This window comes from Cuculus canorus, chromosome Z, assembly GCF_017976375.1.
Source record: "Cuculus canorus isolate bCucCan1 chromosome Z, bCucCan1.pri, whole genome shotgun sequence".
NCBI lineage: Eukaryota > Metazoa > Chordata > Aves > Cuculiformes > Cuculidae > Cuculus > Cuculus canorus.
In genome coordinates, this window is record NC_071441.1 from 32,970,441 (window position 1) to 32,984,938 (window position 14,498).

Consider the following 14,498-nt stretch of genomic DNA (forward strand, 5'->3'; position numbering starts at 1 on the left):
CTGCTACATTTATCTCTTGATGGATCACCTAAAAGATGCAGCAAGGGCTACTGTTTTTCTACAGGCATATCTCCTCCACAAACAATAGCACAGTTTGAAGGGTCCATCACTCCAGTTTGGTGCAAGTGTCCTCCTTGCTGTCTGCCTGACCACAGCCTGTAACTACAGCACCCCTAAATCACATAGGAGGCTCTTCAAACAGCTGCCCACTTCTCACGACAGCTGTAGACTTGTGCACCTGCAAAAGTACCTCTGTGAGGCAGCCACAGGTAACATGATAGCTAATTTGATGGATACCATGCATATTTGTACAATTTTGGCAAGGGCCAGAGTACTTTTATCACTTTCACCTTCCTTTTCAAGCCAACTAAAATTAAAATAAGAAGAAAGGAGCGTAGGTGTTCCTGAGGCTGTAAGAAATCCAGCAGAGCTAACATACTGTGATGAATTAGTTCTCTCTCTCCTCTGCATCTGACAACATGGCACTGTTACTACTGGTGGCAAAGTATCATACAGAGAAACACTAGCTCAAACTGTGTAGTATGTCTGAGCAGACCAGTTCAGGTGTACAAGAATCTTCTCCTTTCGGCAGCCAAAGCTGACTCAGACATCTTACTGTATCACACAGATAAACCAAACAGGTAATGGAAGGGAAGGTTGCTCTAGCAAGAGCAGCAACAGAAGCTTCACTTCTTCACACAAGAATAGCCCTGCTATCCATTCTAACATTTGGCCTTGCATAGAAGACATTTATTTGATGACTGTAACAGAACTGTAGAAGAAGGCTTTGTAGTTCCAGTCTGGAATAAGGATAGAAGGACGAATGGAGATAGTGGGGGACTTTTGCACCCTACCTCTTAGTAAATGAATGCTGGAGATACTTTGTGCTGAACTCAGGTCTGGGAAAGTCATCTATGACTAGCATCTGTCTTCCATTTTTTTGTGGGTTTTTTGGGGGGGCGAAGGTAAGAAGAAGACTAGATGAGTGTTTTTATTTAATAAAATGTAACTAACCAGAATGTAAAAAATATATACAATCGGGATAAAAGGCTTTTAAATGAAGGCACCGAGAGGGACATTTTCCCTTACTTTAGATTGCTGCAAATAGCAAATTAGCGTACCTCGGACTGGAATTTCTGCTACAGGAGAGATGAGGTTAACTGTCTAAAGAGTAAAGAATATGTTTGACATCTGTTTAGAAAATAAAGTGTTTCCTAATAAAAGCAGAGGCCCCACTTGATACTTCTAATTCTCCTTCAATGTTTGCATACACTTTCAAATAATAAAGAAACACTCCAAAAAGACTGAGTGAAAAACAGTGAAAAAAAACCCCAAACCTGCAGACCTCAATGCCTTGTTTGCTGGGCTTGTTAGAGGGCTCTGGAGGTCCCAGTGACTGACAACCTTTTAATGCCTGTAGGAGGGCTGATAATGCATACACATGGCTTGAGAGGCAAGCTCAGAGTACTGACCATGAGTAATAAGCAAAGGACAGCCAGTAGGCTGAACAACATAGCAAGCAAACTCTCATGGACTAGGGGTGGCTGAATGACTGCAAATTACGTTCTCCATCAATTGGTACCAATTAGAAAGCAGGAGGCGATGGTATGCCATGCAAATAAAGATCTCCTCCCCACTCCAAGGCATTTTCATAAAGCTACCTTTGTTGCCACTTCTTAGCATGCATCTTGCTTTCACACACACATGCCTGGTTCCTATGGGGGAATTTGCTGTATGCAGTCCTAACGGCAGCAAAGTTGTTTAGAAAAGCAATTTGAGCCAGGGCACACAGGCTAAAGTTTCTACATCCTACTGTAATTTAAGTGCTAAGACTGGGATTTCATAAGGTGTGAGAGAGACAGAAAACCACAGCCTCAAGCCAGGCGAGCTTCCATCCAAACAGATCCCACCCCACAGCACGCACCACAGCCTTGCATGAATACTGCCCAGCGCATCGCCAGATGGTCAGCAGCTCTCAGTTGCTCCCTGTTCAGTTCGTAGTCTTCACTCAGGCAGCATTTAGGAGGAGAAGCACCACTGGGGAAGCAGATGATGACTCTCCCCTTTTCTAATTCATTGTAAACTAGGTCTTGTGGGGTTAGTGTGTTCGTTCTATGTAAGGTTAAAAAAGGCAAACTGCTTCCACAGTTGTGCTTGTAATGGTCATTTATGATGTGACTCCACAAATTTGTCCTGCTGCGTAAGCGCTTTTCAACTTTCTGCAGATGGTTAAATTTTTTCCTTGCTATTTTGAAGGCACGGTGTAACTCATTAAGTGTGAGGTGTAACTCATTAAGTTACACCGTAAGCTATATTTAAGATTAGCTAGCATTTTAAAGACAGCTGTGTCTGTTTAGCAAAGGAAAAACAGCCGTATTCAGTGTTTATATGTATTCAGTCAACGAACAGAACTATTGACTAGTAATATTGACTATGCTTTTCAGGCTTTACTGAATCTCTGCACGGGCTAGAGGAATAATACAAATGTGATTAAAATTTCAACAGTACATGGCAAGAAAAAAAATTGGTATAATTTTCTTTTACTGAAGTCACCTTAGGCACCACACTTGTAATAAGAATACTACTTTGATCTTAGCACTTTTCACTAGTAAAATTTAGGAGTCTTTTGAAGAAAAAGTCAGCACTGCCATTTACTTGTAGGGTACCATTACTGCACAAAGAACTGCTGTTCATTTCTTTTCTTATGGACTTTTTTCAAGTGCTATTGTGACAAAAAGGAAAAGAAAAATCCAGTAAAAATGGTGGAAACCTTGGCACAGTTATCTTTCAAAGACCTGCTGGGCCCTCATCTTTTTCCCATTCACCAAAAGCTGGCCTTTTCTGTCCAGAAAGGATGTGGGGCTTGGTCCAGTACTGTAGACAATGGGAGCATGGCTGTTGTGTGACTAAGCTCACTGGATAAGGGCTGGGCTCTTCATCTATTCCATTTCACCTATTCTTGTGAAAGCCTAGTGTCCAGTTCAAGTGTGACATGGAAAAAAGACAGAGGTAAGTGCATCAACAAAATTCCATGGCAAAAAAATATATTCAACTCTACAAAAAAAAAAAAACATTATGCCAGAGCCAGCAAACACTGTTCATTTTTATACTTTACTTAAAAAAACATATGTTGTTAGACAGCTCGGCTGGGTAATCATTTTTGGCAAAACACAGGCATTCGTGGAAAAGCATGTAAAGAAAAAAAAAGAATAAAATATGGGTGTACCTCCTAAAAGTCAAAGTAAGACCTTAAATAACTGTCACAGTCCTGCTAAAAATGCTTGGGGATAAAGAAAAACTGAGTCTTCCTGAAACAGCTGCATTTGAATATTTTCTCTGAAAGCTAAAACAAATACACAAAAAGGCCATGCACACATTTGAGAAACATTTTAATATTTCAGCGGCTCTGAAACTGAAATTAAATGATACCAGAATAAGGATTGGTTTTCTCCTTTGAACTCTAAGTTCTGCTCAGCTTGTGACAGGTGAGATAAAATGATTGCAACTGTGATGAAGCACAGAGACTTACCTTCCCGTTCCCACTTTCTCATTCATAGCCTGTTTTTTTCCTACTTGGAAGGAAAGACGGGCATTCCACTAATTCCAAAAGAGGCACAGAAGTATTTCAAGAGGTAGAGGGATTGGGTGTCACCAGGACAACACAAGTTAGCATAAAAGAGAGGAAGAACAGACTTCTTCAGTGGCTTGTCTGTCAGATTTTTCATGAATCACCATGTGACTATATTGCAACAATAACTGCTCTCCTGTACTCTGGGTTATCCCTCTCTGTATAGGCTAGTTGATACTGTTTACAAATACCACAGCTGGCTTGTCACTAACTACTATAAATGGAATAAACGACGATATTGTTCCTTAATTCTTGATATGCTCTCTTCCAGACAGCTTTCACAGATACAGACCACATGAGGCATTACCAGCACCAAATGCCAGATTCAAGATAACGGCTCAAATGAGAAGACTATCAGAAGGGTACAAATGCCTGTTTCATCAGTGTGCTCCACACGCTGCTCCACTGCACTATGATGCATACCGCCACCAAGGTCACCTCCTAGGTCTGTTTACTTTCAAGTGTTTTAAAGTACATTTTTTTCTCTGCCCAATTTGATCCAATCTAATCTAGTTTGACAGTGATAAAGGATGGGTGGAGTTTTCATGATATTTTTATGAAAATTCAGTTTTCTTCCAGCTCCACAGCATGAGTAATTCTGAGCTGCTGCAGGCTATTTATACAGTCATAGTACTTCAAGGTTCGTGAGGAGGGCCTTGTTTTTCCCTTCTCCAAAGTCTCTGCTCCACAACACAGCACATAGTTCACAATATTTACATTCAACTGGTAAACCACTCAGAAAATGCTAATCTAGGAGGAAAAGTTACTTAAACATATTAAGGCAGTACAGAAACTAGATAAAAAATCAAATCCTTTCCAGAATCCTTCTGATGTTGCTGCAACAAATGATACAGCCACTTTGGGGCAAGTTTATGAAATAAAAGGACCTTTACCCATTTCCACAAATTGTGTTTTCTGGTCTATTCTTTACTTCCACTATGCTTCTGTTGTTCTCCAAATCTTGGTTGTTTATTTATTCACACTCACTATACATGGTGGTCATGTCCATGCAGTAAATTGGATTCACCATTCATTTCCAACTACTTCATTTTGGCCTGCCCATTAATCCCAGTCACTGTATCTTTCCCTAAATTTCAACTCTGTAAGTAGCTTCAAACTACCAAAGAAATTTGTCTTCATTTCCAAATATGAAAAAAAATCCATTCCAAAGTACTGTAGTGTTGAGACCAGAATAATTTTGTCTTGCAAAAGTGACTTATCTAAAGGTCTGATTTCTTGCAACCCTTTGCAGCTAGAGATTTCTACAGCATGGGACAAATATCACTTTCTAATCCTTGGATATTTCAAAGCTAAGGGCCTTTTTGTTTTTTAATGTAGAGAGCTCATTTTAATTTTTTTTTCCAGTCATAATAAATCCAATTATCACAACTCATAAAAAAACATGAAAACCTTTAAAATTATGTAAAATTACATTCCTGTAATCAAAAGCTACATAACATTGTCCACTATCTGAAGTTAATTGTGGTAGCAGTGTGGCTGGCAGACATGACAAAAACATTTATAGAACCTACATATACTTAAGCATACATCTAAAATTAAACAAAATATATTAAAGAACAAATGAGGCAGTCAAATTAAGTTCACATTCTTCTGACGTTAACAAATGATTCCTGCCTTAATGTACGAAGTGTACTCAGATATTTTTTCATCCAATTTCCACACTTAACTGACATTCACACATGTATTTTATCGGGTATTTAAAGCACATGGACTGGCTAAAGTAGAACACAAACTTCTCATGTACAAAGAAGACTTACTACTTCTCTTCTGAAAAATAAATACTGAAAGCCACACTACTGATTATAACAATCTCTTCAGATCACCTAGATGTTGGTCTCAGAACCTGAAAATAACAGCAACTGACAAACTGCCTTCAGTATTTTTAAACTGAACAAACACTCTTAACACAACAGGATATATACACATTTATTTTTAGGGAATATATTAAATGTCTAAATTAACTTTGATGCACTTCCACTGAACATCTTTTTGTAAACCCTGACAGTCTTTCCCTTTCTTAGTCTCTTTAGTAAACTTATATACCAACATGCATATTAATATTAGTTCCTGTACTGCCATTACCCAAGAATATCTCCTCAGAAGATGCCACCTATTTTTCAAAAACAAAATGAAAAAGCCTGGTCACCCCTTCACAAGGCAACATTGTGGGTTTTTTTCTTTCCACAATCAGAAATAAAAAATTACTTTCTACACAGCAGGTTGCAAAGGCAAGAAAACTTGATACTCTCAAATTTTTCTTGAACCTTGAAACTTCAGGTTTTGTAGCTATGTTCATACTACCATAATGAAGCAGGTGATGGGAAAAGACTCCTTATATGGTCCAATTGCAGCATATCTGGTTCTGGTAAGATAGAAGTGACTTATATCAGTTCACCTAATACATTTTTGAGACTATGATGGAGAATCAAAAGGCAGCTGCATGACTTTACCTTTAAGGATGTTTTCATCAGTCACCTAAATCTGCCTAACACATAGAGAGCTCTGCATGAAGAAACCTCCTCCAAGTCCCAAACAGAGATACAAAATGAAAAAAAAAAAATGCAGAAGTGCTCATATGTATATGTGTGAATGTAAAACATATGTTATGGATTACATCACTTGGAAGCAGCATGCCCTCATTTCCAAAGGTAAGCAGAAGGAAATCTCAGTAGTGCACCTGCAGACCAAGCATTCTGCAAGGACTGATGCTTCCAGAGAAGCATGAAAGGAGACCATAAGGCAGGCCACATTGTGTTTTCTCAGCAAGGCTCTACTATCAACAAAGAAAGCAAATCTTATCATGCTTGGTGCCCATATTCTACAAGCTTGCTGTAATGCTCAAAGGGCTTAAGTACCCTTATCTGCCAACCCCCTGCTTCATTTCTTCATTGAAATAAATCCTTTAGTAATAACAAATGAGGCTTGTTACTTAGCTGTATGCAGATGAGGAGGGACAGAGCTGCTTTTACATCTGGCTGGCAAAAGCCAATTCATACAGGTAGTGTGAACTATTTAGGGACTACAGACAAACTTAACTTCATGTATCTCGCTGTTACCTCCTCCCCCCAAGTAAGTTCTTTAACCTTTTTAATTAAAATACAGTAATTACAACATCCAGTTACTTAAAGCTACAGCTTTCTACATATTTTGGTAGCTGTTTTTTCATCTATACTATTTCCAAATTAGTGATTTTTAAGAACAGATTCCTGGACTTGGAGTAGGTAGAAATAAAGAATGAGGGGAGTGGTTTGAGATTACTTATAAAGCACCAATTTCTGCAGTCCTGCCACAGTCACTAACAGAGTTCAGGATCCTCTACAGCTCACCAGCTTAGGAATGCTTTTAAAAATTGGCTGTGAAGAGGAATACAGATGTGCATTGTAGTTATTAGAAATAAAACAAAGAGGGGTATGACCAAAAGCCAGAAAAATGATTTCCTGAATGTATTTACATATTCCCTAGATGGCAATTTATAAATTATGTGGTCTTCCCCAACCTTAGAAATCAGAAAGTTACAAAATCTATTGGAATAATTTTAAAACATTTTAAAAGCTACAGAAATTGCCAGAGATTCCATTCTGAAGGGGCACAGAGGTCTTGACTACATCTGTGATTTCTATCATAGAATCTTGGGGAGCTTGAAGACAAAGAGGATATTCACATGAGTAAAAGATGACAAAGGATTAGTTTCAAAATGCTGAATCATCTATTATAAAACAAATCACACAAGTTTCCTATGTGATTTAAAAGCCCTAATGTTTTAGACACCAACAACTCAAAATCAGTAAGTCACTCTGCACAGTCTATGCATGCTCAGAATTAAATAACCAGAAAACTGCCATAACCGAAGAAAAAATAAAAGAGCTGAAGAGATGAACATGGCTTTACCTCCCTTCTCTGAAGCATTTAGTATTTATATAAAAACTTACGGTTTGAAATATAGATACATACAAATAAATCATAAAGGTCTCAGTAAAGGCTCCAGGCCATAAGTTCCTTTGGAATTTTCTAAAAAAGAAACAACCCCCCCAACCTTTTATGTCTATTCTAATATGCTAAGTTTATTCTTAAAATATACTATGCCTACAGAATTTAAACATAAATTAGGTGTTCATGCAGATTATCAACACAAGTTAGTGTTTTGGAATTTCTTTCCATTTCTTTCTTCTCATACAACAGCACTCCTATTTATTACGATATTTACGTGATATAGAAACATAATATATTTAGTTTGATCTCCATGCTTTCTTGGTAGACTTCTTAACCTGTTCTTTGGTATGTTGCTGGTGTAAAAACCTTCCTCCCTTCAGGAGATCGTAAGCACTAAAAATATTTTCAAGATTTTTTTCATTTTTCTTCTCTTTTGCCACAACTGGAAGAAACTTTCCCTTCTATGTCATTTCAGGCTTTTTTAATTCTACTTGCAAGGCTGCTGAATTTTGATTGCAAAGACTGATGCAAACACCTTGCAATCACAAACTGTCTGGTTTCTGGAGAACAGAACTGGACAAGTGGAGAAGTGCGATGCAGGACTAATTTCTGAAAGAAATTCTATTCCTCTTACACGTACCAGTATCACTGAGACCAGTACTGTCTACAAAAAATACATATTTTAATTGAGCTTTAAGATACTCTTTCACATATTCTACCATAACATGGAAACTAAATAAATTTAATTCTTAAAACACCCTAACATTTTTTAATTTGGTAAGGGACTATGTAATCAAATTGGCTTTTGTCCAGCTCACTCTTAACATAAAAGATGCAATCAGGTTCAATAACAGGCTACAGTGTCTGTACATTTTCTCTTAGTTAGAAACAGCATATAAAATCTAATGAACAAAGTTTGCAAACCCAACCAGCATATAGAAATATACTGACAGCAAGACAGGCAGCATATATTCCTTTATATTTACTTGACTTTATGTACCTGTAATATGTTTGAGGGAGTTTTAAGGATTCTTAAGTAAAAAAGAACGGAAGAATGTAATAACCAATCTAAAAGTTTCTGGATATTGTACTTCCAGTGCCATGAACTCACACAATTTTGCTGCTTATGATGGATATCCGCAGCTCTTAGTTCTCAAACGTGCCACCAACAGAGAATTATTTCTCCCTTTTATTTTGCAAATGGAAAAGGAAGCATACATAAGCAAAACTAGGATCGTGCTGCTGCATCACCAGTGAGCTATACATATTTTTTATTATCTAAAATTTGTCATTAAAGGGGTTGACTTTAGGAGGTACTACAACAGCCAGTAATTTTAGTTCTACCAGTCATCTTTCATTTGACTAAATTAGGAGTGCATAACTGTTTCAATAATCTGTAGTGAACAGACTAGTTGAATGGTAAGTTGAAGCTGATATAGAAGACATTTTGTGCAGTCCTCACTTCCAGTTTTCTGTTGCAGGAGACCTTCCCTTCCAGCCTTCTAGCATAAACAAACACGTAGCCAGCCCTTTATTCCTCAGTATCACCTGGGTTAGTCTATACAGTTTGTAAGACTTTAAAAAATCTTACATGGACAGAACCAGGTTGAAGCATAGCAGTAATGTCATCAGGGCACTTAGAAGCATTAATCATTTTAACCTTAATCAGATGTGAGTGGAACTGCACACTTAACCTACCTCCCACATATACTACACTGGGTTTAAGGCATTAATCTATTTTCCTCCTTCTGAATAACTGGACTGTTTGAATACTGAGCACATTGCGTTTGGAAAAGCTTTAGAGAATTACACTGATGATCACTTCCCTCTATGATCAACATAAATAGTGATTTGATGAAAATATCCACATGCATAATTACTTAACATCCAGTACAGCCTAAAAACTTACTAAAAAAAATGCAAACATTTTTCTTAGTATATAGATCATTATCAGAAAGAAATTCCAGGGTCTAGATGTTAGTCATATTTTGACATCTTATCAGGATGTAGAATATGTAAGTAATATTAGATTTCCCTTAGCATCGGTATTTTGATAGCTGCATTCAACTAGTGCCTCTTTCTCTACATCTCTTTCTTCATCTTGCAAGAAACAAAAAAACATTATCTCAAGAATGAAATGGTTCATATATACAGACAAACTAGAAAAATATTACTAGCCGTCTACACCAGAGCAGAATACTGTTCCACACCAAAAACATTTATCTCCAGAAAACAAACCAAACACTGTAGACTAAAATAGCAGCGAACCTGGTTTTGGAATTAATTTTGCTACCATTTGCTACTCAAACCAGGTATTGAGCCATCATTTTTTCTCCTGATCGTTTTTCTAATAAACCTTTTCATCTTTTCAGCATTTGCAGTCTGCATGGCGATATCTAGGAAAGGCACATTACTGTGAATTGCCTGAATTACAGTATTCTAATGCGAAGATTTAGTAACGTGTCTTAAGAATTTGACTCATTGCCTGCAGTCAAACTTGGATTGTTCATGTTGTAGGAACTCATATGTTTACACAGCAGGACTATAGCCATCAGTCTTTGAGTAAGAGATTTTTTTTTATGCTAAAGAATGCATTTTAAACTGGGAACATCTTATTAGAACATTAAGTTTTGGGCAGTCCTAGAATTTTAGTTTGTAGGAACTCGGACATGAAAGCGAACAGGCCTGTGCTGCTACATAGTAGTTTTTCATTGTGAATATTAACAGACTCTCAACTGTGACACAAACTGGTAACATGTATTTTATATCTGAAATCTGATGAAATTTCTCAGTACGGCAAACTTTCTGGATGGCGGAAGGATGTCACCGAAGTCATGAAGCCACTGCAGCTTAGAATCCCTCCCAGCAGGGTTGGTGGAAGGGAATGAGAGTGCTTTTGCTTCAGACTGAATCAAGGAACTCCCTCTGGCCTGCTGAAATATTACCAGCATTCCTACTCTTTCTGAAAGCAGCAAATGCAGTGCTTGGGAGCCTCTTTCTCATCTGAAAAGGCAAAGGTTCATAGTGTGCATACACTAGAGTAAAAAAATCTTTTGAATTTATATGCTTGCCTCTCTAGCAGTGCCTTATTCTCCCTTTACAGAGCAGGTCTTACAATTTAATCGTATCATCACTGAGATAAGTAGGCCAGTCCATAACTCTCAACTGCAGACAACAGCAAACACCACTGCACCAAAACTAATAGAGAAACATTTTAGCACAGTCATAAGGGGCAACTTAAACACAGGATGCCAGAAACTAAAGCCCTCAGAATACATCTGCTGTCCTTATGCCTTAATCCAGCCTAAAATAAATCTCATCAAGTTAAGAAAAGGATGTTAATGGAGACATTATATAAAAAAAAAAAACAAACTACCTTTGTCTTCTCCTTCTAAAGCCCCACACAGACTGAAATTTCCACAAACTCAGGAAGTACTAGTGAAGTTGGTCTTTAATCCACACTTGATACCAGTGGCACAGGTAGCAATAGCCAGGCGCTCTGTTTTGACACACTTGCAGACAACTAAAAGTCTCAGACCCGTTTCTGCTCAGTTCGTGATCCTTTGCCATACAAATAACGAGTCTAAAATTCTCTGGATTTTTCTGTCCTCCTATAGCTAACTCTCAGAGCTTTTGTTACCTCCCTTTATGCAACATCTCTCTCAACTATAGTATACCTACTGTTAAAAATTTCCCATTGCTTTTTTTTTTTTCTTTCTGCAGCATTATGCTATGCACTCACAAGATAAAAAATCAGTAGCACATGAAATAGAAGTTAAATCCCGAAGTTAGCACATGCAACTGATAGGCCACATATGTTGAACTGTAACTCCTAAGAACAACACTTGGAAATGTCATTAGTCATTAAGGATGTCCTGCATGCAACAGATAGAATAAATGTTTGCCGCATTCTGTAGGAAACTCTGTTCACCTCCATCAGCACGAATATCATCTTGCAACAACAGCAAAAATCTTTTATTCTATCAAGTGACCTCCCACGTTATCAGAACAGCCTAGCTTTCCCAGTCACTAGCAGGACTAAGTTTCGTAAAACATACCCAACACTGAGACTGATTACACCGTCAGAGTGATGTTTTGTGTCATGTTTCCCAAATTTTTCTTATTCCTCCTCAATAAAAATTTTATTCCAAAATTAGTACATATTATGCTAAATATGTGTGGAAAGTCCTTTACAATTGTTTTCTTTGAAGACTAGAAATGACAGAAGTCCAAATAAGATAGAGTAGCACTGTTTCTCAGGAGAACAGAAATGAATGGGGAAAATACAAACACAGTAAAAATACTGGAATAAAAATAGGATTTCTTAAAGTATTTGTTAACCTTTAAAAAGTGCACATTCTCAAGGATCACGATCAAAGCTATTTTATTCTATTTTGGAAGATATTCTTATAAGAAAATAAAAACAGCTAACCCACCACTGATGGTGGGTTATATGTCATACCATCACTATAAAGAGGCTGCTCTGAAAAACAGTAACATGAGTTCTCTCCCACAAAAGTCCTGAATTTTAAGCAGAGTCTTTCCTTGCTACGGGAATGACAGACAAATGGAAAAACTGATCACTGCAGCATTCCCTAAATTACAGAATGTATTGAACAGTGTGGCAAGACAAAAATACTGACATCATAATTTTCATATTATATGCTGCAAGAAGCAAGTGAGCTCTGCAAGGTACGCAAAAAAATTTGGGTTTTTTTTCATTTTGCACAGAGTCATCATCAAAATGAATTTATATGAAACCTGTTCTGCGTTCACAGAACATCACACAAGTGCTAGGAAAGCTCGCCTCCAAAACACTTAGCTGCAATAGAACTATAATAATTGTTTTATTTTGCAGCTGAGATAAGGAAAGCTGGAATGCAGGCATATAAATCTAAATTAAATTTTTAAATATTTTATTTATGATTCCTTTGGAAATTCACAATGAAAACTTAAATGTGAATTCCCAACGTGTCGATTTTATGCTTTCTTTATTTTGTATTTTTATTTCCTCTTCTGCCACAAACTTGTTTATACCTATATAAATAGATCCTAATAATCAAGCGGGGTTCCATTTAAACTTGTTAATTCTCTTTTAAAAAAAAATCTGTAATATATAGAGGTATCATAATAGTTCCTATGGTAATATTAAAAAAGTTGATTATTATTATTATCATCTTCATCATCATCATCATCACCTTGCCTAAGCTAAAAACAGCACACAAGATGGTATTACACACAATAATTTAAACATGGGTATATACTGTTGACATGTAAAAACCTGGTTATATACTTGGATTTATTATTTTTACGTGTCTTTATTTTCCAGATTACAATGTATTTGCATGCTGAAGCTTTTTTTTTCAATGTATAAATTCTATCAGACATATTTAGAAGAGTAGTACTGCAGAAGGAGGCATATATTAAGTGGAAAACAGTAATGCACTCAGCTGAAAAATGTACTGTAGTGGCTGAAGGCAGGCCAAATCCACATGCACAAAGATCTCACTTTTATTACTCTTCTTTATACTGCATTGAATCCACATGCTTAACCATAAGGAAAGGCAGTTTTTACTGGATCACTTTTTTAGTGAGGAAAGTCTACATAAGGATTGTGGTGTGTATTCAGCACCATTCTTTCAATTATAAAATCATAGCAGAGGATGTAACTCCAAGACAAGTTTAGGCTAAAACATACTTGCCCCGTTTTTTTTACAAGAGGAGGTTGGTTTCATTCTACTAGACACGTATGAGATATCTGGTTTGGGATTTTGGGGGGAGAGGTGCATATGTTGGGGGTTGGTTGTTATTTTGGTTGGTTGGGTTTTGTTTTAAATCAAGATGCTTCATAATATAAAATTCAAAAGTTCTGGTGTAGAATTGCAGAATACTGCTGGGGGAAAACAATGCTGTTTTGCTGAGACTGTCTCTTCAGGATTTCAATATTTAAGAATGTCTGGGTATCTGGACAGCTCCAGTGCCATACAGCACTCAACTACCACAAGCCTGTTCCACCCTACTGTTGGAGGAAAAAAAGGCATTAAAATCATCTTCTGGTTTATCAGACAGAAAATTGTGGGAAAGAAAAATTAAGTGGCTTATCCAAGGCTACAGAATACAAAGCTAAACAAATTATTTTCAAAACTCTTCCAGCCACAGGACCCACACCACCATCTTTCTGTTCCCTTCTGAGTGTAAACGACTTTAAAAATGAGAGTGTAATATGCACCATCCATATTAAGTGTACAGAAGTGTGTGCCACAATCAAAGGGACAGAAAAGACAGCCAGCAAGGGAAAAATCAGTAGAAGGTTGCCTTTTCAGAGTGTACTTTGACATAATTCCTCAACATTAAGGACATACCAAAAGAAGGATTTCCCAGAATTCTGAAGGTTTCAAAAATACATACATAACTTAAATTTGTTATGCTAGGAAACCAATTTTGTTCATGTCATTCTTCCTATTTTTTTTCTTTTAGTCTGTCAGTTATGAATAAATGTCAACGATATGAGCAAGGGAATAGCAAATATGTATAAGGTGAGTAACAAGGGGGTGTAATATTTCTCATACAGCTAAGAAATATACTGATGGCAAAAAGGTAGTCTTTAGACAAAACAAGTATGTATATCAATTAGGCTTTGGACATGGAAGTTAATGCGGTATGGGGACAGCTTTGTTTTATGGGTCCTGCTGAAGATAAATGATTGTAGAGAGAAGCATAAGAAATTCTCTACTATTTCAAAGGCAAGCTTAAACGACAAAGCAATGGAGTATGAGCACTACATGGAACAGTTATTGGTGAATACCACCAGCTGTAAGTGAGCAGCCTATTGAAGTACACAGGGCATTTGGTAAGTAAAGTCACTCTTGCCATTTGGGTCACAACCTTATTAACAGGCAAACAGCAATGCTGAAAATTA

The 14,498-nt window shown here is 37.1% G+C and overlaps 1 protein-coding gene across 4 annotated transcripts in view; it reads right to left on the reverse strand.

Moving 5' to 3' along the window:
- Positions 1-14,498, reverse strand: part of EFNA5 (ephrin A5) — a 209,323-nt gene that overhangs the window by 99,758 nt on the left and 95,067 nt on the right. Inside the window, exon 1 of one of the 4 annotated variants that reach the window (XM_054054306.1) lies at positions 3,530-3,697. The exons of the other annotated variants lie outside the window; for them this stretch is intronic. Within the exon in view, the coding sequence (XP_053910281.1) occupies positions 3,530-3,555 (26 nt within the window). The 5' untranslated portion in view covers positions 3,556-3,697. Of the gene's footprint in view, positions 1-3,529; positions 3,698-14,498 lie in introns of those variants that run through there. 4 annotated transcript variants of the gene reach the window in all.